Source organism: Kwoniella pini, chromosome 6 (genome assembly GCF_000512605.2).
Source record: "Kwoniella pini CBS 10737 chromosome 6, complete sequence".
NCBI classification, from domain to species: domain Eukaryota; kingdom Fungi; phylum Basidiomycota; class Tremellomycetes; order Tremellales; family Cryptococcaceae; genus Kwoniella; species Kwoniella pini.
Window position 1 is genome coordinate 801,574 of NC_091721.1, and position 21,860 is coordinate 823,433.

The 21,860-nt window shown below is 42.2% G+C and overlaps 8 protein-coding genes across 8 annotated transcripts; 4 read left to right on the forward strand and 4 right to left on the reverse strand.

Moving 5' to 3' along the window:
- Positions 1 to 222: 222 nt before the first annotated feature.
- On the reverse strand, positions 223 to 1,734 carry I206_104753 (uncharacterized protein; the record flags this gene model as incomplete). The annotated part of the gene is made up of 2 exons (XM_070202996.1): positions 223 to 1,663; positions 1,730 to 1,734. 2 exons carry the CDS (start codon positions 1,732 to 1,734, stop codon positions 223 to 225), a joined length of 1,446 nt encoding a protein of 481 aa, XP_070059097.1.
- An 834-nt stretch (positions 1,735 to 2,568) lies between these two features.
- Positions 2,569 to 5,244, forward strand: I206_104754 (uncharacterized protein; the record flags this gene model as incomplete). Its single annotated transcript, XM_019154056.1, has 6 exons — positions 2,569 to 3,848; positions 3,904 to 4,005; positions 4,070 to 4,144; positions 4,205 to 4,452; positions 4,515 to 4,837; positions 4,894 to 5,244. The coding sequence occupies 6 exons, from the start codon at positions 2,569 to 2,571 to the stop codon at positions 5,242 to 5,244; spliced, it is 2,379 nt and encodes a 792-aa protein (XP_019012796.1).
- A 1,024-nt stretch (positions 5,245 to 6,268) lies between these two features.
- I206_104755 (phosphatidylglycerol/phosphatidylinositol transfer protein) lies at positions 6,269 to 7,612 on the forward strand (the record flags this gene model as incomplete). The annotated part of the gene is made up of 7 exons (XM_019154057.1): positions 6,269 to 6,440; positions 6,608 to 6,626; positions 6,709 to 6,802; positions 6,869 to 6,948; positions 7,041 to 7,132; positions 7,425 to 7,501; positions 7,586 to 7,612. The coding sequence occupies 7 exons, from the start codon at positions 6,269 to 6,271 to the stop codon at positions 7,610 to 7,612; spliced, it is 561 nt and encodes a 186-aa protein (XP_019012797.1).
- Positions 7,613 to 7,957: 345 nt separating this feature from the next.
- I206_104756 (uncharacterized protein) lies at positions 7,958 to 9,675 on the reverse strand (the record flags this gene model as incomplete). Its single annotated transcript, XM_019154058.1, has 2 exons — positions 7,958 to 9,469; positions 9,529 to 9,675. The coding sequence occupies 2 exons, from the start codon at positions 9,673 to 9,675 to the stop codon at positions 7,958 to 7,960; spliced, it is 1,659 nt and encodes a 552-aa protein (XP_019012798.1).
- Positions 9,676 to 10,032: 357 nt separating this feature from the next.
- On the forward strand, positions 10,033 to 12,118 carry I206_104757 (uncharacterized protein; the record flags this gene model as incomplete). Its single annotated transcript, XM_019154059.1, has 7 exons — positions 10,033 to 10,217; positions 10,277 to 10,604; positions 10,666 to 10,788; positions 10,861 to 11,251; positions 11,307 to 11,412; positions 11,482 to 11,845; positions 11,951 to 12,118. 7 exons carry the CDS (start codon positions 10,033 to 10,035, stop codon positions 12,116 to 12,118), a joined length of 1,665 nt encoding a protein of 554 aa, XP_019012799.1.
- A 1,921-nt stretch (positions 12,119 to 14,039) lies between these two features.
- I206_104758 (uncharacterized protein) lies at positions 14,040 to 15,901 on the reverse strand (the record flags this gene model as incomplete). The annotated part of the gene is made up of 8 exons (XM_070202997.1): positions 14,040 to 14,124; positions 14,181 to 14,271; positions 14,340 to 14,436; positions 14,528 to 14,600; positions 14,743 to 15,211; positions 15,266 to 15,493; positions 15,567 to 15,722; positions 15,781 to 15,901. The coding sequence occupies 8 exons, from the start codon at positions 15,899 to 15,901 to the stop codon at positions 14,040 to 14,042; spliced, it is 1,320 nt and encodes a 439-aa protein (XP_070059098.1).
- Positions 15,902 to 18,654: 2,753 nt separating this feature from the next.
- Positions 18,655 to 19,091, reverse strand: I206_104759 (uncharacterized protein; the record flags this gene model as incomplete). Its single annotated transcript, XM_019154061.1, has 2 exons — positions 18,655 to 18,908; positions 19,049 to 19,091. The coding sequence occupies 2 exons, from the start codon at positions 19,089 to 19,091 to the stop codon at positions 18,655 to 18,657; spliced, it is 297 nt and encodes a 98-aa protein (XP_019012801.1).
- A 725-nt stretch (positions 19,092 to 19,816) lies between these two features.
- Positions 19,817 to 21,788, forward strand: I206_104760 (uncharacterized protein; the record flags this gene model as incomplete). The annotated part of the gene is made up of 9 exons (XM_019154062.1): positions 19,817 to 19,924; positions 19,973 to 20,043; positions 20,119 to 20,419; positions 20,482 to 20,570; positions 20,649 to 20,703; positions 20,800 to 20,876; positions 20,941 to 20,951; positions 21,041 to 21,411; positions 21,507 to 21,788. 9 exons carry the CDS (start codon positions 19,817 to 19,819, stop codon positions 21,786 to 21,788), a joined length of 1,365 nt encoding a protein of 454 aa, XP_019012802.1.
- Positions 21,789 to 21,860: the final 72 nt, after the last annotated feature.

The window sequence follows — 21,860 nt, forward strand, 5'->3', positions numbered from 1 at the left end:
CAGCATCTAACGCATAACTTTTTATCGCCTCCACTCAAAACAGACGGTGGGGGATCGATACAAATTGATTGTACATGGTATAAAGGGGCATACATGGTATAATAAGGCCAATTCCTGTAGGGTAACCAACTTCCGGATTATTCGTGAGTCTGAATGGCAGCAAACAATGTCAATAATTTTCTTGTGACTTGGCAGTCTATAGAGCTACTCACTAGTAGCAAATCAGATAAAGGTAGATTGCACGATTTTGCAATTCAGGCGTCGAGCTTCTTGTTCGGTGAGTTCCGCGATGCACGAGGGACAAAGTTTTCCTATTCTCTGAGCTCCGAAGCCGACTTTACAATGAGCACAAACATAAATTGGGTCTCTTTTAAACTCGACGGGTATGATCAAAACCATTTTCGCATCTACCCTGCAGTAGCTTTCATACTTCTTTCTCCATTCGTTCAATTTCTTACAATAGTGTTGGATGGGACCTTGAGTTTGAGCTCTACATTTAGGTTTTGAGCAACAATAAAGTCTAGCTTTCTTTGTTGCCGAATGTTTAGGATTGAGAATAAGTGATTTTACTCTATTTCTACATTCCTTACATCTCATTTTGTAAAAGGTATTATTCTGAAGTCGATTACTGATCCTACCACATGATTCACAGGCATAACGGTAATCAGTTTCTCCTTGTGGCTTGGCGCCTTGAATACTAGTACAACCATGAGGAATAGCTCTAGTCCAACGATGAGTTGGACAATTTCCAACGGAATCCCAAGACGATCCTACACACTTGTATATGTAATTACATTGACTGCATGTCAAGTCGTAATTCGTAATGAAATCTTCATCATCGCTGGCTTCTCTATCAGGAGCAGAGAATAGTGTTTGCTCGATTCCTACTGTATTTTGGTGATGATGATCACTTGATTGAGCGATGATATCTCTACCTACTTGGGAGTATGATGGTGGAGGACTCCCTGGAGGCGGTGTAAGCATGTTACCGGATGAAGCATTGGTATTAGATGAGGGAACTCTGGCTTGGTTGTTGTTTGAATGACGACTGGCTTGGGTGGTTGCCTGATCTGGATTGTTGACATGGAAATTCGATGATGAATTGGTGGCTCTTACTCGTGATGGATGTGCGGCTCTTGTAACTGTATTGTTGCTTAGGTTTATAGTCGTTCGAGATGAAGGTTGTGTTAGCTGGGAGGAATCGACTGGAGTATTTGATGTGGCAGAGCGTTGTCTCGAACCCTGTTCAATGGCAGTTGCATGATTCGAAGATGCATTTGACCGATCGCGAGGCTCGAGACCGTCCTGACAATCTGCGATCGAAGTGGGAATTTCCCTCGAGATGTGAGGTGGATTACTATGATTGTTTAAACGTTGTTGGCTGGAAGTGGGTGAACTTCCACGACCAGTGTGAGAAGAAGGTAGACCTTGTTGATTAAGTACTCTAAGATCTGACGCTGAGCTCGGTGAAGCTCTCCCGGCGTGACCTTGAACAGGAGGGGCTAGAAGATGAGTGCTTGAGGATAGATTTTGCATGTGATCTACGCGGTGCGGGGGATGTCTTTCCCGTAATTCTGTCGAGGAGTATTGACGCTCGGGCATGAGGTAAGGTGTAGCGTCAGGTGGTTCATACAAGTCGACTTGCGGAGCAGGAATTGGATCTCTCTAACGACCGAGGTTAGCAAATGATTTCATTACCCTTACCATCCGATTTTGATTTCGATCTGACGGCATAATGATAAGTTTAGTAAGTATCAAAGTTCTGTGGGAAAGACAATAGGCGTATGTAGAAGCTCGTAAGCTATGCGATGTTGAGCTGCAAAGAAAGGGATTTACGAATTGAAGTGGGCTGCTATCATTCTTCTCATCTCTCCCTTTTTTATGACGAGAGGGCTCGATTGGAACAATGGGATGAAATAATGTATTGAAGGTACCTCACACTTTGTGCGAGGTCAATGATACATCGATCCAGAAGCATCTTTGTCTCAAACTGTTGCTTCATCATACCCCACACACGTAGTTCTTGTGGCTTCTCGCTCATCACGATTATTCCAATATCAAACTTGATGCGTGAAGTGCGGTCAAATCCAAACACACCATGATATCGAGAGGGCATTGGATGAGATATCATGAGAACCGTCTTGAGTTTTCATTACCCCACCTTGTGATTAACAGACGGCTAGTTGTCGTTTCAAGGAGAATTAAGACTTGATCTTCGCGCCATTCTCGCTTGACAGTCTCTGAAAAGCGCAAAGGAGCATACCTTTCGGTCTAAGCGGGAAGCTAAAATCGCTAAAACCGCATGCGCCCAGATCCAGCATCAAAACAAGGGGATATTGTGTGTTGCACATACGAAGCTTGTCGATCTAAACCCCTAAACACGTTGATTGTTCGTGTTTCTCCATTCCATCACGTCAGATACTATGAACTTTCTTGTCATAACGATATGCGCAAACTTGTTCCTGTCTTCAAACTCTTGACGGTTTTGATTTACGCATCAGATACAGATCGATTATTCAGACTTAATGTCTTTGCTTGCAGTAAAAGCTAAATCAAAAGCCAAACAAGATGAAAAAATCTGCTCAGCCTTACATCAAATTGACCAATTGCCGTCGACGCTTCTTTGAAGCATACAGTCCCAGTGCAGGTTGTCGTTTATTCCTTAAGAGATCCGCCACTCGCGAAGAAGCGACTAAGAAACTCAACAGAGCAGGAGCTCCCGCCGATGCTTTAGTTCAGCGATCTTACACCTCACTTCAAAATGAAGCTCTTGCTATACATTGGATTGGACAAAATACCAACATACCAGTACCAAAGGTTTTCGCCGCTTACGAAGATCGAGGTTGTTTTTACTTGATCCAAGAATATGTCGAAGATTGCATTCCCGCTTTTAGAGCAGCCGAACATCTCCATCCGTACATCGTTCAGCAATTAGAAGGTATTCTCGAAGAACTCCATCGATGCAGGAGCTCTGTAATCCATAGTTTCACCAAACAACTCCATCTTCCCGCCCGAATGGCCAATACCAAAACCTATCTATCTCATCTTCAATATCCAGAAGATCCTGGAAAGGAGAGATATGTTCTATGTCATGGAGATCTAGGCTGGCAGAATATTATGGTGGATCCCGAGAGTGGTCAAATAAAGGCTATCATCGATTGGGAATTTGCTGGATTTTGGCCTATAGAAATCGAAGGTGAATATTGGAGAAGACGAGGAACAGCAAGTGCCTATGCTAGTGAGGTGGATGATGTGGATGCTATCACGGACTTGCTTTACAATCTTAGTAAGAAAGGTCATTTCGAAGAATCCTATAAATCTCCCCATGTTGAAGATATGGAACGATCGCCCTTCACGCGAGAAAAGCTACTCCGCCCTCGATCCTCTCACAGCTCTATCTCTCTTCATACCGCTAAGACCCGATCCAGCAACAGCCTTTCTCACAAAGTACTGGATGATGTTGACCAACATTTCAATGATTCGAAATCCAGGACTTCGCATAATTCACCCCTAGCGGATAATCATATGCAGCAAACTGATTCTCGTATTGCGGGTTCATCTGGAGCTGTACAACCAGCGAGCGATCCTGCCGCCCCGAATCCTCCAGTACAAAGTCAAGAACCATCTTTGCCCACGCCTAAGAAGAAGTGGACTCTTGCAAAATCAGTTAAACGACTTCTAAAGCCTTTCCTTTACAGGAACAAGGCTACCAACCGGTACATACACAAGTCAAACCAGGAGTCTACGGGTGCGATCGAAGCTGCAGCCCAGCACAGCGCAGTCGTCACTCAATTGCCTCAAGCTGAACACCTCCCCGAACATATTGGTAACGTAGAAGGACGTACTTCGTCAGTAAAATTATCGTAAATCAGGGTGCTCTTGCTGATGAACGATTTCCATCAGTCCGCCTCGGCCTGAGATGCCAAACTTAACACCAATCGAGGAAGTTGAGCAGTGGGGCTTTGATGAACTCTCATTCGCCGATAAGAACCTGAACAAAGAGATGTGAGTCGATCTAGATGCGTAACGATCTTCTTCAACAGAAGCTAAATCTAATCGAGCAAAACAGTGTACATTGGACCAATGACGAGCCTAAAGGGGACCTCGAAGGGGATGGTTCCGTAGCAAAGACACTGGAATCGTGGTAAGGCGATGACACTTGTATATCTTCACGAATTTGCATCATTGACGTGAATGCTTGCAGTGATGTACCCGAATGGAAATCTCTTCAGGCTGTATTACCCGACGACCGGCCAGTTACGTCTCGTACTTTAGCTGTGGAAGTGGCTATGGCCGCCAGAAGACAACTGAGCAAGCAGGCTGCGACCATGCAACGAACCATCCAGATGGACACACATGCTACGAAGGATTGGCTAGCAGCAGTGGTAAGTCAAGCACCAGAATACTACATCTATCAACAATATTCAGTCAAGCCTAGGTTACTATATCAAGGTGAGTTAACGCTTCGCCTCACTCAAACTTGCCGATCTCATGATAACTGGAATGCCTTTTAGAATCGCTACATCTGGTTGAGCTAAACACGTTACTTGAGAAATCTCTCAAAGACTTGTCTCAGGCCCTTTTAGAATCGAGCCAAGCACTTGGAAAATTCCAGAATCAACAATTAATTGATATCGCGCATGATCAGGAGCGCATCAAACTTGACCCAAATTTCGCCAACAAGGCTCATAAATTCGTTCCACCTTCGGTATTCAAGAAAGCAAAATGGACCAGCTCCTTAGAGCAAGAAGGCGATATCATTAAGAGGGATATCCACGGTGATAGGGATGAAGCATTCAGGGAGAGTGAAACGCTCAAGTGGAAAGCTATTCTCAAAGTACGTGACGAAGCTCTCCTCTGTTGATCTTTGCTTACCATTTTACATATCGATAGGCGGCGGAAGAAATAATTTTGGTTGCTCATGCTGCTGATTGTCTATTACCGTATCTCCCCGACAGAGAGAAAAATCAAAAAAGCCGATTCCGAGATCCAGCCCGAGGAGTAACGGAAGACAAAGCTCGAGATCTTCTACTTGGCGGGACAGGCGGATGGGCAGTGAAGGTAGAAGACGTTTCCGATTGGGTTCCGATCGATCACAATGCTCTTGGCGTTCCGGAAGATGATACTCAGCATCGTGATCAACAAGTCTCATATAATGAGAAGATGATTGGGCAAATGTCTCTTCCCTCAACTCAGTCCCATATTTCAATGCCGTCGAATGGTAATGAGGATGATCATGCATAATAGCATCTTACATCGCGATTTCTCTAGTTGATCATGCATAATAGCATCTTACACCGCGATTTCTCTAGTTGATATTGCTGGCGCACAGCTGCTTCAGCTTGAGTCAAATGGTCGTTTTGAGTGCTGCCTCATATTTCATACAAGTCTTTACAAATCCGGAATGAGACTGGCATTAGCATTTGTCTGTTGCAGCTTTCGATCATTGGATGCCTTACATATACAGTACAACATGTATCGTATTCACTGCTTTTGCTATTCATCTTGTAAAATTCGATGTATGAGAAGCATCACGCTCTGCGTATAGCAAATTCAGTTCTTTCAATAGAGATCTACTGAAAGTGGTCTCCCTTGAAACCTTTAACTCCCGCATACGGCCAAGGACTATACTAAGGTTAACAAAGATGGGTAGTCTCGTTATTAAGTGTCGATCTTATTGAGTTTTGGTCTGTCCTTTTCATTAAACGTACCAGCGCATGCTCCACAAAGCCCCTATAAAACAGAGACTGTCACGATTCCTATTGAAGAATCGTACCGATTCGGAGTTCCTTCCTTCTGTCATGATATATGCGTATCTTGTTTCACATCGATGTGGCAGCGATCTTACTCGAGTGTGATATTTCAGAGTTGCTTACACCTGCGACCCTGCACCGCGTAAGTCGCTCAGACCAGGACATGTCATGTCCGGAGGGATTATTACGGCGGTACTTTTCCGCCTTTTCAGACCTTTCAATCAATCTTAAAGATGTTTACATGTATCCGTTTCGAAAGATCATCTCAGACATCTGAACCATGTTTAAATGAAAGGAGAATCGCTTATTACGTAAGAGATGGTCTGTATGTCTCGGCTCAGTTCAACGATATCGGTAATTAATTACCATTCTGGGATATATCGTCATCGTCAATCATAACATAACCGCTACTCGACCCTATCTATCGTCAGATCCCACTCATCTCACCATTGGTATCTATTCATCTGCTCTTTATTGTATCTGACATATCGTTAAACCTATCACCTTCAACCGTCATGCGTCTCATTTCCCTCGCGCTCGTCCCTCTTCTCGCTACTGCCGCCTCAGCCAATTTAGCTGCCGATGCTCTTGGCTGGGCCGGAGAGCTTGTCTCAGGTGGTGGCAAAGTGTCTACAGCTAAAGATGGGGATGTAAGAACTATGGATAGCTGGAGCTATGTCGACTGCGGTACGCCTTGAATACTCCCATCCTCGTTATGCCCGAGAGTCAATGCTGATAGTGTTGTGTATACTAACTACCCTTCACCCGTCTCGTTCATCGATTGGCCTATTTGACACATAATATCTACTATCATCGCACGTGATCATCCTTTGTCCTTCTGTTGGGTTCAACAGGTCTTGCAACCGACGCAGTGTGAGTGCTAACCCCTGTCTTCGTCGTGAATTCTATCTTCTTGTACTGTAAGCTGTCAAGCTGATCTCTGAATGATATTTAGTCAAATCAAGTCTATTCATGTTACCCCTGATCCCCCTGTACCAGGAAAGAATCTCACTGTGGAAGTCGAAGCCGATGTCATCCAGCCTATCAAGGTGAGCTCTTCGCTTCTATCTTATGGCAATATATCTGAGCTCATTTGCCTCGATTGTTCTGAGTAGGAAGGAGCGTATGCCGATGTCACAGTCAAACTTGGTTTGATCAAACTCTTGCAAAAGCAATTTGATGTCTGCGAAGAAGCGTATGTCCCGTTTTACCCTTTTCCCGCCTCTAGCCCTTAATTCCAGTTCGCTCAGTTAGGCACCTGTGTGCTAATAACATCTGGTCCGGTAGTCGAGATGCCAATGCTACAGTACAATGTCCAGTCGCGCCCGGCCCATACAAGGTTAAGCAGACCGTTGAGTTGCCAAAGGAAATCCCAAAAGGTAAGTTGCTTAATCGCAGCACTATGTAGAATCGTTTCTTCTCGCTATTGGGATCCATCGCCTGTTTATCCCCTCCGCCCTGCGTCCGACGTCTTCCTCGGTAGTGCCCTCCATACCTCCTCTCTGAACACGCATCTTGCTCGTCACATGCTCCGCTCTGAGCCTCGTTCAAACGCTACTGATTCCATCCTCCCCATCATTGCGTCAATCTTCCTGGACTCTTACTGAGTCTCATTGGCTGTTCAATCGGTGTTCACACGGAATGCTGACTTCCATTTCTTCGCTCCTCTAGCCAAGTTCTCCGTTCAAGTAAGAGGTTACACGGATGAAGAAGAGGATATGGTCTGCCTCGATCTTTTCGTCGATTTCGTGAGTAGCATAACATAACGATCCAGACGATTTCATACAGGTCATAACTATGAGCAAGAGCTAACTGCTTTGTTGTCCCAACAGATGAGAAGACCAGGAGGTGGAAATTAGGCAATTAGCGTCCTGCAGGGGGACATACGCGTTGTTCGAGCTTCCACTCGCAACCACCTTGTTGGAGCTTCACATAGAATGGCAGATATACCAGACATCGATTGAAAATTAGGCGGGAGGGTGAAAGGGTTGCTGACTTTAACATGTACTTCTCCAATTTCGAATTTCCGCTATATTCAACAAACAGATTAAACAGTAATTGTAAACACCGTGTTCCGTAAAGCATGCATCGACCAACGATTCAGATGCCGATTACTCTTACATTGCACACTTTCTTGTCAGCAGATTAGTGGTCCCATCAATAGTCAATGCATACAAGAACGATCTTGACCACCCTCTTTGTCCTTACGCCTTTGTCCACATGGATTTCCCTCCTACCCAGGTCTGCAATACCCCTGCTTGAGCTTCTCGCAAAGTCTCCACGCCATCCGCGAATGGATCAATCGATAGAACGCAGAAATCCGCCGAACTCCCAGGCTTCAGTTGACCTTTGGAGTCTCCCACCCGCAATGAATATGCTGATCCGGCAGTATAGTACCGTATAGCAGTATCCAGTTTCAGATTGAACTTATCAAGCGACAGTATACGTTCATCTGTTGGAGGCGGAATCTTTGGATCTACACCTGATCGTCGAGTGGTTGCTGTATACAAATTAGGGAAAGGATGGTGGGGAGCAGTAGGAGCGTCTGAACCGAAAGCTACGTGAGAATGATGATATTCTGTCCATGGGAAAGCTCTATCACATCTTTCATCTTCACCTAGTTGTTTTCTCCAATTTGGTACGTATATTGGATCAGCATGGACAGGTTGTAAAGAAGCTACAATTCCTAAATTGGTTAACCTCTTAATACTTTCCTTTGAAACTACTTCGAGGTGTTCAATCCTGAATCTAGGTGCTGGACGAGATTGATTTTGAGCTAAAGCATATTCAAAAGCGTCTAAAGCTGAAGAAGAAGCTGCATCTCCTATTGCGTGAACTGCAGTTTGCAATTCTAAGGAGTCCGCAAGCGCTATAACAGGTTTAAGCTGTTCTAATGTCCATATTGGTCCAGGTAAAGAACCATCCGCATAAGGTTTACTAAGGTATGCTGTACAGCTATCCACTACCCCATCTGAAATTATCTTAATTCCATTTATTATAAGGGGAATATTCAATTTCGCAAGTCTATCTCGATGTGAAGCAGCATTTCGAACGATTTCTAGATGATCTTTTGGAGAACCTTTTGGCGAGACAATCCAATAAGCATGAACAGGTATAGGTATTCCACCAGGTTTGACTCTATGATATTCTTCTAAAGCTTTCAAGTCTTGTTCTTCCATTGCCATATCTGCTAAAGCAGTCACTCCAGTAGCTAGATAAGCTTCGAAAGCTATATCTAATAGATTCAATCGATCCTCAAGTGTGAGAAGGGAAGCTGTATATGGCCAAACGTAATCTGCAACAGCAGTTTCAAGGAATAATCCAGTTAATTCACCTTGATCATCTTTGACGAATTCCCCTCCTACTGGGTTAGGAGTGTCAGGTGTTATTCCCATTACTTCGATAGCTTTCGAATTGAGCCAACATGAATGTAAATCTGCTGATTCAATGAAAACAGGTATATCTGGTATGACTTCGTCCAGTATCTTTCGATGAGGTGGTTTTCCAACTGCGTCAAATAAAAATGCTTTACCCAACAAATAATCTGAATCTGGTCTGGCTTCACGAGCTTGTACAAGGGCTTTTTGAATGGCAACAGCATCAAGACCTAACATGTTGACTTTAGTGAAACTTGATCCAAACTGGATAAGATGAGTATGAGCATCAATTATACCCGGTAATACTACTCGACCTCCCAAATCGGTTGCTTGTTCTGACTGAAAACTCAATATAATGAGCTTCTGCTCTCTGAGCTATACCTTAAGATACTGCTTACATTGGAACATATTCTTTTGGCTTCTTGTGTACTACCCACATATTCTACTGTATTTCCATTGATTACAAACGCTTCGTGAAGGGTTGAGTCATCCTTGTTTGAGGTGAATATTCTTCCGTTCGTGAAAAGCTGCCTAGATACAGTCATTGTAATCTTTTGGTTGTTATCTTCTTATCAAGAAGTCGCATTATGGGGTATAGATGAAGGTAAATCGTCAAGCTGTATATAGGTTCGTTAGCACATATCATGGATTGATATTTATCCTCATCCATAAGGTCGTTTGGATATACTCCTTATCAGCTGATCACATTTTAGCCTATGGGTAACGCGGGAAAGACCCATCTGACGGCGTTTAAATATCGCGGGGCAATTATTCTGCCTGAACATGTGATAATCATTTCTCCGGGGTAGATAAGGGATCTGTGTCTAACATGCTTTAAATAACCAAATATCCAAGCGAACTTACCCATCTTCTTTCCCTAACGATCGAATGAGGAACAATCAATGATGTCTCCTAGAGTGACGGACACAACCACACGCGAGATACCTGGAACAGTCCGACTATTTGCAGAAAATGGTGAATTACTTCAAAATACCGTTGAACTTATACCTAAACCGAGTGATGATCCTGAAGATCCGTTGAATTGGAGTCCCATTCGCAAATCAGTCAATCTAGCTTGTATAATTTTGTAAGTATATTGGTACGAAAGTAAGCCTCTCTGCTGATGTTAGCGATATGTCACATTAGTTATACTTTTGCGGTGGCGGTTTCAGCGACGAGTCTGTATTCAATCTACGGACCTTTATCCGAAGCTACCGGCTTGACACTGGACGAATTAAACGTTGGAGCCGGATACTCCTATTGGGCTATCGGATTCTCGTCATGTATCTTTCAACCATGCGCCATAGCGTTTGGCAAAAGGCCAGTCTTGATTCTAGCCTCACTTTCCGGAGGTTTGATCTTTATTTGGACGATTTATGTCTCAGGTAATGGTCTCTGGATCTTTTCACGACTATTGTTCGGTTTTACTGGTGGTCCATCTTTCTGTCTAGTCGAAATCGCAATCACGGATGTTGTAGGTCACTTTTTATCACTCGTACGTTCGATGTGATTGTTCATATTGATTTATTGCATAGTTCTTCTTACATCAACGAGCCTTTCCACTTGGACTGTATGTATTCGTACTTTACGTTGGTGCTTTAGTTGGGCCACTGCTCAGCGGATATGTGTATGAAGGACTCGGCTGGAAGGCCGTTATCGTAAGTCGCTGTATCTGTTGAAATTTGAAGTTTTGAAAGTACATTTGTGCTGAAATCGCAAATGATCTACAGTGGTTCACGACTGGACTTTCTCTTTTGGCGACATTGATCATGCTATTAGCCTTCGAAGAGACCAATTTCACCCGTGAAGAACCTTCAATAGCTTTGGAAGTCGTAGCTGAATCTCATCATTCTTTAAGACGTACCAATGTGGATGAGATTTCTTCCGCGGCGCCTGTTTATCCTGATGATTCGAAATCCAAAGATATCAATCAAGATGTCATGGCGGTACACCCTGTCGTTCAGCGATGGGTCTGGCCACGGGTATGGCAAAAGCCCAAAGTCTCGCCTCATGCATTGGGAATCATCAAGCGCGGGATTATTCAGCCTTTCGCTCTGATGCGCCTGCCTATCATCCTTTGGTGTGGAGTCATGTATGGAGTCTATCAAGTGTTCTTCAACCGTGAGTTCGTCTACCCGTATAGGTACACTACATATCCACTGAATCGATCGTATAGTGTTTGGGTTCTTGTCGTCAGGTGTTTTGACTGCTCCGCCATATAACTTCGGTACAGGAGCAACGGGTTTAACTTTCCTTAGTCCCTTGTTAGGCACTATACCAAGGTAGGTCTAACCTTGATGCCAGATATTGTAGTCCAGACACTTTTAAGCTGAGAATTCGAATCATATCAGCGCCATATGGGGAGGATGGTTATGTGACACTTATGCACTTAGACAAGCACGAAAAAATCATGGAGTATCAGAAGCAGAACATAAATTAAAATTATACATAATTCCAACTATACTCGCTCCAATCGGATTACTCATGATGGGCTTAGGACCATTTTATGGGACTCATTGGATAGTATATGTCGCAGGGGAATGTATACTTAATATAGCAGGACCTTTAGCCACGCTTTTGATCATAGCTTACGCTTTTGACGTTTTTCATTCAATTGATCCTGAAGATAATCAAGGTCCTAAAGCGGCTGCTCAAGATTGTGCACCTTATTTAACAGCAATTGTGTTCATTGGAATGTGTGTGACTTTCGCTTTCGTAAGTCGAGTTGATAGAACTACTTTCAATCTATTTCCCTCCCATATCGAGATCCTTAGATCGATCTGTACGGTGCTAACGGTATCAAACCTTAATTGCAAATAGGGCTACGCAATCACACCTTGGAGCTTCTTATGGAGTTTCAAGCTTTTCGGAATTACAGCAGCTATAGGGGTGACAGCTTTGAATGCCACAGTTTTGCTCATTCTGTGGTACGGGAGAGGAATGAGATATAGAGGAGAAGGTTATTATCGAAAAGTCATCAATTGGTGATTATCCTAGGCTCTTAAAACTGAGTCTATTTCGTGGGCTTGCCGTCGACTTCGTCTTACAAGACGGAAAGTTTCGACTCCACTAAAGATTGGACGGTGACTCCCGGAAAGATACTTTGTATGCCAAGCTTGTACACATAGTTTATGTACAATATGCTGAATGACAACTCGCTGGTGCAAAAGTACTTTTAGATAAGAAGCTGTATCCCGCGATGCGACAGTAACAGCCACCTCTCGATACAGTACAAGATTATATCCATTCATCAAGCCATAAATTATATTAAATCATATATATCGTAAAAATCATTCCATTTCATCAAATCATAATTAACTCATCGTAAAATCATAAAGTCGTAAGATTCGTGTATTTTCGTACCCGTTCCCATTCCTCACAAGACAAATCGCCACAAAAACTAAATCAACTAAATTACCATCTAGCTAAAACAGAACCCTTCTTCCATATCGCTGCCGAATGTTGGTCCATTTTCCATCATAGAGGGAACAAGCAACTCATCTAAAGCTACCAACATGTTTTATAATTTATCGGTCCATCTTCTTGCCTTCAAGGGTAAGTAGAAGCAGTCTCAGACTACCGATAGTGTAAAAAGGGTGAGAATTGGTCCATACACCATAATGATGAAGAAAGTACCAGACTACCAAGTTTCGTATTTCGAGAGAGGAATAGGGTCGAGGCTACCGTCGGTCCACTAATTTCGTCTTGAAAGTGAAGAAAATAATAAGGAGACTACCGATTCAAGAATGGCTTGTTGAGAGGTTATGTAGTCGAAGTCGTCATTTGGAATGTCGAATTTATAGATATCAACAAAACGAGGGTGGAAGAGAAAAAGAAATACAAGGCGAGCCAAGGAGACAAAGAAACGCAAGCAATAAGAAAGACCAATCCCGGAAAATAGAAGAGAGAGCAAACGCGGAACCACAAAAGCCAATACAAAGGAAGATGATGATTTAAGTGTACAAATGTCAAGTTCGGATTGCTATTGAGCGATACAACGAGGTCCAATTTACTCCCTTCGAGAGGAAAGGTAAAAGCAACTCTCAAAGCTACCTACGAAGATATCTATCCCAACAACGGTTGATTGCAAAAATCCATCTTTCCAAATCACCAGGACTACAAGAAAGAAGCAACCGACTCTACGGCATCATAGAGTCAGCTATTTTTGGGTTGATTGAATGATTGAATGTGCTTGAGACGTGAGAATTGTAGCGAGTTTGAGTCGAGAGAAAATTGAAAGAAAGAGGGTGAAGCTGTGAACAAGCTAGTAGACCAGTGTAAAAAAGGCCGTACTTCCAGCCACGGTCTGGCTAGATAAACAATATGCCAGAAGATATAGCACAAGATGGTATAAGGGGCTAGAAACCAGGCGAAACAACGCAATATAGAGTTGGAACCAGATAAGAGTGAGACCAGACGATAAGAAAGCGAGAAAATCGGAGCAGAAACCAGTATGAGATCGAAAACCAATCGGGAAGAGGTGCTTGATGCAGATGGCGAAGGTTGTTGCAATCGTTTCAATATCGTTCATCAGTCATTGGAATCGTCACACTCGTTCAACAGATAGACATGCTCGAGGTCTATGTGCGGGGTATATCGTTTAACGGATTGAGCAAGTGACAGAATAACGAGTGAGATCGACGGAAGTGCGAAGATGATCTTTACAACAGTGCGGAAGGTGACGGTTATTGAGCGAGAAAGCGGGACCATTATTGAAAGACAGATAGTATGTACTGCTGTGTGGTCGAAGAAGTGATGGATCAGGGTGCCATATTGTGAGAATCTATTGCCATATGACACGATAAGCAACTGCAAAAGTATATCAATTAGAGATCAGAAACTTACATTCTGTATATACACTCTTGGTAACTCCTCAAGCAGAAGAAGGGATCCAAGAAACTGAGATAGCTTATTGAGGTCGGCTAATGCCATGACCCGAGCCGGGACTATTGGAAGCTGTTCTCTGACGGATGACGACCTCATTGTGAAGAATGCTAAGGCATGATGTCAGTAACTCATTGATTCCAGCAGCAATGCAAAGTAAGCTCACTCTCTAAGTTTAGCGCATTCTCTATTTGAATCCTCGAGCTGGGCGAGCAGATATCTATTGGCACTTTCGATCGATTGGATGTGAGCAACGGCTGTTTGCGTAAACATATATCAGCTTTGCGCGACAGAACGTACATCTCATGGCGGTAGAATTACGTACATCTATCGAGCAAGCTGACTTTGGATGCTCTTTGATTTGATTGAGGCAAAGCATCTTTCAACCTTTTGAAGCCTTCCCTGAGTTCATCTCGTCGTCGCTGGAGTGAGTATATCAGCTACTATACATCAAGCATTGATGGCCCCCAACGGCACCAAGCAAGAAGCTTCGCGCACCGCCGACGAGCTCACCTGCTCGCTCTCAATTCGGGCTTTCCGCACATCTTCTCGCTTGTTAGAGACGGGTACTCTATCGCCGTTATTGCTACGGCAGGAAACGTAAGGATCAGCCACAAGTCTTCGCTAGGATGTATGATTATACAGTAGCCTTCGAACGGTGAAAACTCGAAGCAATGACAGAATTGGCTGGAATTATGGATGGTGACAGGGATGGATGTAGTACTCACTTTACACCTGACGACAAACCAAGACCGCCTCCGATACTATTTTCATCCTCCACATCGCTGAGATCCTCCTCATGTTTGATAGCTTTCTTAGTGGTATTTTTACCTGGTCTTGGTCGAGTGATAGGTCTTCCTTTTGCAGCAGGACTAGATTGATATTGTTGGGGTTGTTGAGGCACTGGAAATCCAGCTACCATCGATAATCCCGGACCGGTAGGAGATATATTGGCAAGGTTGGACACGTTTGTCAAAGGGGTACCGTAAGTTAAGGGGAGTTGATACATGTACGGGTGATTGGGACTTGCGTCGGATAAGTTGGACCCTACCAGGCTATGTGGGCTGACCAAAGACGGGCTGACTGATGTAGCCACGCCGAAAGACAGTCGATGGGATAATGACGAGCCGTGAGGTGATGATGATAGTGCTGGAGAGCGAGGGGGTGATCTTGGATTCCTAGCAAAGTCTCCAGTAGCTAAAAGTCTGTTGTCAGCTTGGTATGCTGAAGTGTGATTCATGGCAAGCTTACCACTTGATCTGTATGGGTGGAAGAATGCGGGATGCTGCATAGTATTATTGACTCCATGACTTGTGGAAGGAGAGGATATGCTTTCATATGTCATAGCATAAGGTGGGTACTGGTATGAAGCCGTACTTATCTCGGTGTTCGGCTGAGGATGTGAGAAGATTGTGTGAGGGTCGGACATCGTCAATGGCGATAGAGAGAATGGCTGGTTGCTTGTATGCTTTTGATCTACTGATGGTGATGCAGGTAGATCAGTATTTGCGGCACCAAAAGAGTCAAAGCAGACAAAATCGATATAACTCACTGTCTTCTTCACCATTAACTTCGTCTCGACTGTGAGGTTGCTGATCCTCTTGTGGGAGTGGATTGTTTGTTCGATCGTTGGCTGATAGATCGGGGCTTGTGTGACCGTCCGGACTAGCAATATAGTAGTCCATGTTGCTCAAGTCAGGGTTCATGACTGTGAACAGAATCAGCATTCGTTCGTGATTGCAAATGCAAGGTGCCGACCAACTCACATGAAAACGAAGAATCGAAGATGTCGTCGGTGAATATTGTGGTGTATGAGTTATCTTGAATGTCAGTACGATCGTGGTTGTTGTTGAAAGGTATTTGGTTGTTCATCACACAGACTGACATAGGGGTGAATGTGCTAGAAAGACGTTATATTCAATATATTTTACTGGGAGTTAAGCAAGTTACGAATCAAGAGAAAGAGGGTTCTTCAAAAGGTCTGAGCGCGAATGATATCTGATAGGTATGTTGGCATTGTAAAATGAATATAAAATTGATTTTTTGGGGATATTAGTCGACATGACGTGTAGCGAAGATCAGGTACAAAAAGAAAGAAAGCAAGATAAGATGTAGGCTGAGATACTCACAGTGAATGATCGACGTGAATGATTTGCGAAAAGATCAAAATTTGACTGATCTAAAACTGACGAGCTGGTGAAAGGTACCTTTGACCCCGTCAAATAGCAAAATCCGATATATTTGATTGATAGTTGAAGTTTGTTTCGTTATTCGCCGTCAATATGCTAGTGAATTCGTAATGGAAAGTTACAATATAAAGCCAAAGACAATAAGAGAGTACAGAGATATGAAGCAAAAAAGCCGAAACAAAAAGGAAAATTATCAGAAGAGACGGAACAATCGATACCGAAAAGCTGAAACCGTAAGACAATAACAAAAGCAGTCGTAGAAAGAGGCCTAGGATATCAAACCAAGTGATGTGATGCTTGTAGACGTACAAAGAGATGGATAGATAGAGAGAAAACGGGAAATCTAACTCCAAGAAATGGTGGCAAACAGATGATGATAATCGTAGGGTATGAGTGAAAAGAAAAGAGAAAACAGGAACAAATCGGAAAACCTGTCGGTAGATATACTTTTATGATTGTTTCCGAGTCAGCTCTGATCAGCTACGGGAGTGGGGGGAATATATGAGGCTCAGTCGTAAAAGAATTTAGGACAATTTGACTGCTAAGGAACCTACCTTACCCTAAAGTCGTGTTTTGATGAATTTGTCAAATTGTGTGCGGTGTAACGATGGCCACGGCAATTCATCGAGATCCATTTGCAGTTTAACAATAATTCGTCTATTTTGGGTAGAACCAAGCTATCAGGTCAACTGCCGTTTCCGCCCCAACGAACTCTGGCGAAGTTTAATTAGACAATACGTTAACTAAGAAGTTCAATAATCGGATTCGAGCTAAAGAAAAGGGTTGTCATAGGTTGAAATTGCAGAATTGATGATCAATCTAAGGAAGACAAAAGCGGTAACAGCTAGTCGCAAGTAGCATCAACGCCATTTCCCTGTTGATCTCCTGCCTTCTTGGTGATAACGGGAGAGATTTCAGTTCAAGTCGGTAATTACGGTCTTATTTGTTATTGTGTGTGAATGATGAGTTAGTCAAGGGTCTGGACTCTAATCTTGAAGTAAGTGTGGGATACAAGGAGGGTAGGGTAAGAGGGATTGACAGTAGTCTGAACGAGACACGACTTTCCCCTGACCTTTATTCTATTTTTCTTGCATCTTATTGTCTTAATTTGTCCCCACTCGATCGGAGTCGGATATGCCTATTGAGGTTGTGATCTAGGTTATCTATTATGACTAAGCCCTCTCCTATTGTCTCCTCAACATGTTTGATGATTTTATTTGAGTCGGACTGTCCTATGCTAATAATGACTCAGCTACCCGGCCGAATTCGTTCACCATGCCTAAACCTCTTCTTAAATCTTAATAGAGTAGAAGAAAGCTATCGATTCCAATGAGGCGGTAGATCGAGATCACACTGCAATAAGCACAAATCATATGATCCAACAACGAAGAGTTGGCGTACGTCGCTGTGTTTTGGAGTACAAAGAAGCACGAGGTTACATTGAACGGTCAACGTTCTTTCGCTTTTATCGGGCTTTTGCGTGATTGTTCGTTTTGGACATCAAGTGATTTCGGCTTATTGTCAAGCATATGGTAGTCCATTCTTAGATCAGAAGAATGATCAACTATCTTTAAATGCTGTGATTGGTTATTGTTATTTCGTGGGTGTTTGAATCGTAAATTTGCATAACAAAAGGAAAATTGGTTCTCGACATCATGAAGGGGTAATGTTTCAATTTCGATATGACAATACAAATTTCTAATGTTATAGATGGAGATTCATTAGACCTATATCCAATGAAGGTTCTTTGTCTGGTGAAACGCCTAATGGCGAACCGTGTCGTACCAAATTAAGGGGAAGCGAATTGAGCGGATGATCCATGCCAGACCGGAGCAGTCGCTTTGTCTTGCATGAAACTTGTCGCCATAAGTGTATGCACTTGTATGGTCATATTCGCTCTGAAATATCTTTGGATCACTTAGTTGACAAAGGCATTTATTCTAGGAATGTGTTAAGCATTATCTGTCAAAAATGAAATGAACTACGCGTATAAAGCGATTCGATTTATTTGGAGTATAAAAGGGAGTCAGGTGCATGCATACAAAACGATCGGGACCGGTATTACGTTGATAAGCATTTAGCCCGAACATTATCCGATATCTTGCCCGCGGATTTACAACAAAACAGGCCTGCTAGTACAACCTCATCCGAATGAGGTCATGCTATGTCACCACAAACATACTACTGAGTCTTAGTAACGAACGATCAATGTATAGATAACACTGAGTACCTGATTTCTTTTCAGCAATATAGCCAAGGAGGCGTTCTTCAATCACTGCACAGTCTACATGTACAGAAAGCTGATCTATGACTTTTAAGGGTATTTAGCTCACAGTCAAAAAGGAAGAGCAACGGATCTTGTTCTCATGACTTGAATCAAATACTCGAGTCAGCATATGATTAGTACACCCAACATAGCTTGTGAGGAAGATGAGCGAATCACTTACTTTTTTACCAAAACTTCTTGGTTAGCCACGTCAGAACGACTAGTCCAAACATAAAATTCCTATCCGTTATTCCAACTTTTTGATACCTTGCTGAAGTCTTTCCTGAGCTTGTCGTAGCAGGAGAAGTAGCTGAATTAGTTGTAGTCGTACCAGTTGTGTTTGATGTATTCAGAGTATTAATTATATAGCCTTTTCCAGACGGACCAGCTTCTATTGAACGTGTTCCATTAGGCGGTGAATCTTCCCATAGATCCGTAGCTAAAGTCGCATTGGCATAACAGTATACATTGTCGGATAGTATGTTCTATATTCAGTTTCAACAGTTGATCCTAATTCTCCACTGACAGATTCTGCATATGTTCGATTGGCAAAACAACACTAATCAAGATTACTCGTACCGTTGTGAGCCGGTGCAACGGCGCAAAAGTAGTCGTTAGACATTGCGAATACTTGTTCAGTCAAAGTTGAAGACAAGGGTAATAAACGTTATCTCAATAAACAATTTACGGTAACTTAGGTCAGTTTTTACATGTCGCTTCATGTATTCTCGTCTCCATCCCCGTTATCCAAGTAAATGAACTCGATATCCAGGTCAGCAAGAGCCATGGGGCTTACGCGGAGTATCAAACCGGGAAAAGTTGTCACTTGTACGTTTTGCTATTTCGCACTTGCGTCTTCGTTCTGTTCATGTCCGATACTGATGCACGTCTGGATACAGGCGGGAAGACGTACAAGCTGAAATCATCGTACAAATCCTATCGGTCTGAAGCAAAGTACGTGTTTAGGTGATCCAACGAAAAAACCCCGCTGAAGCCAAAGATCATCCTGATCGCAATCGGCGGAACCAAACAAATCAATCGCGTGAAATTCTCAAGGTCTCAAGCTGTGCCTAATGAGATCGTTCGTTTCTCGCATCTGCATTTAATAAGATACAGCTAGTGAACGTATATCCGAGCGTCAATTGTATATTCACAGCATATCTAATACCAGCACTGCCTCGAAGCATCTCAATAATACAAGGCAACAAGAGAAGACCAGCGAGCTGGGATTGAGGGAGTTGCTTCTTTTGAGGGTTTATAAGAGGAATGAAACCTATAACTTCACATCCAATATTTCGACCAATTATAGCTATTTGTCTTTTAATTTTGATTATTCAAACCCTAAAGATGCAATGGTTTAGTAAATCCAAATATGCAAAAGGAGTTGTTGAAAGTGATCAACATTTGACTGCGAATGAAGGGAGTAGACCTAGATTAGCTATTGCTCATTTTATGGTACCTCGAGTTTCTATTTGAGTTACAATAGCTGATCTTATCATATAGCTTGGAAATACTTATCCGTTTGTAGAGAAAGATTGGTTACGCACTTTTGATCTTGTTCAGGATACTGGCTTGTAAGTAAGATTATCATGATAATTCACTGCATCTTGAAATGCAAATGCCAATCAAGCTGATGTTCTACTTCATAGAGATGCACTGGCATTGAATATTGGACCTGAAGAATGGCAATTCGCTCAAGCCTGTACAGCTTATCGTCTGATTTCAACATCGACTTATGACATCAAATTGTTTTTAAGTTTAGATTTGATGGTATTACCGAAAGATCCGAAATTGATCTTTGATATGGTTGTGCAGATCATTCAAAGTGGGCCATCAGCTCAATTAAGATGGGATGATAAGTTATTGTTAAGTACGTTTGGTGGACACGAGTTAGGTGATGAAGGGTGGAAGGAAGTACTTCGTGGTATTGAGAAGACCTTAAGCGAAAAAGTAGGTCTGAAACTATAAACTACAGAAGAGAGTTGAATTGACGCTAACGTTAAAATGTTTAGGTTTTCTTCATTCCTTCTTTCTTTTTACCACCTGAAGAGATATTAAAGAAAGATTATGTAGATGGTGCATATCATTGGAACGGTGCTTGGTAAGTTACTTCATACTTTCGAACTGTATGTCAATATCTTAGGACGCATGAAATTCACGCTGAATATGGGATATTTAGGCCAATGGATAACTCCACGATCAACCTCGATTCGGATCAGCCTTTCTTAAATCATGTGAGTGCATGACCCCAACAAAAGGACTTGTGTATTAGTCATGATCAAGAGTAAAGGGTCAATTTCTTGGTCGATGCTGATACACCGTTGTATTAGGAAAAGCCATATATGGCTTCTGTTTCACCATTGTTCTTCACGCATTACGGCACGGAAGGAGACTGGGCATTCAACAAGTGAGCGATACGTGTAGAGTAGGTCAATTGGGTATTTGCTGAGCTATATATGTTTGACCTGTAGAAATTGGATTTGTAAGTCCATTGTCTGACTATCTATTTCATGTAATGCGGTACGACAAAAATTGAAAGGAGGCGATCTAAACGTATTTCAACGAATTTAGACCGATCAGACGATTTACTTCTCCCCACACGGTTCTCTCAATTGTTATCGTTACCCATAAACAAATCACCAGAAATGATACAAGTCATTTCATGGAATGACTTTGGTGAATCTCATTATATTGGACCTATTTTAGGTGCTCAACCGGGTAGTGAAAATTGGACAAATGGAATGATTCATGAAGGGTTCAGATTGATTACTAAATATTATATAAAACAATGGAAAGATCAAATAATAGTTAAAGGAAAGAATGGAGATGGAGATAAAGCGAAACATGAAGAAAAAGCAAAATTGATAATTTGGTATAGAATTCAAAGTAAAGAAATGTCTTTAACAGAAGATAAAGTCGCAAAACCTAATCATTCAGAATGGGTAAGATTCGAATTTTTTTCTTCTTTTATCATCGAGAAAATTAATTTTGCTAAATGATAGATAATTTTATTGTTATCCAATCTTTTTTTTATTAGGCTCAAGATTTATTAAATTTTTTTATAATTTTACCTGAATCTAAATATTCTTTAAAAGATCAATATAATTTATATATAAAAAATGATGATCAAACCTCAAAAGCTTATTCATTAAATGTAGGTAAACCGAATTTGATTAATCAATATTTTAAATTAGGTAAAGTTGAATTTAAAATTATGAAAAACAATCAAGAAATAATAATAGAAGGTAAAGGTATTGATATTATACAAGGTGGAAATTGGAATTATAATATGTGGACTGGAATTTTTGATGCTATTTAAATGGTATTTATGTCAGTTGTCAGAGCACTCCATATTTTTGCGTTCTTCCTATTAGATCCAGATAAATTGTCT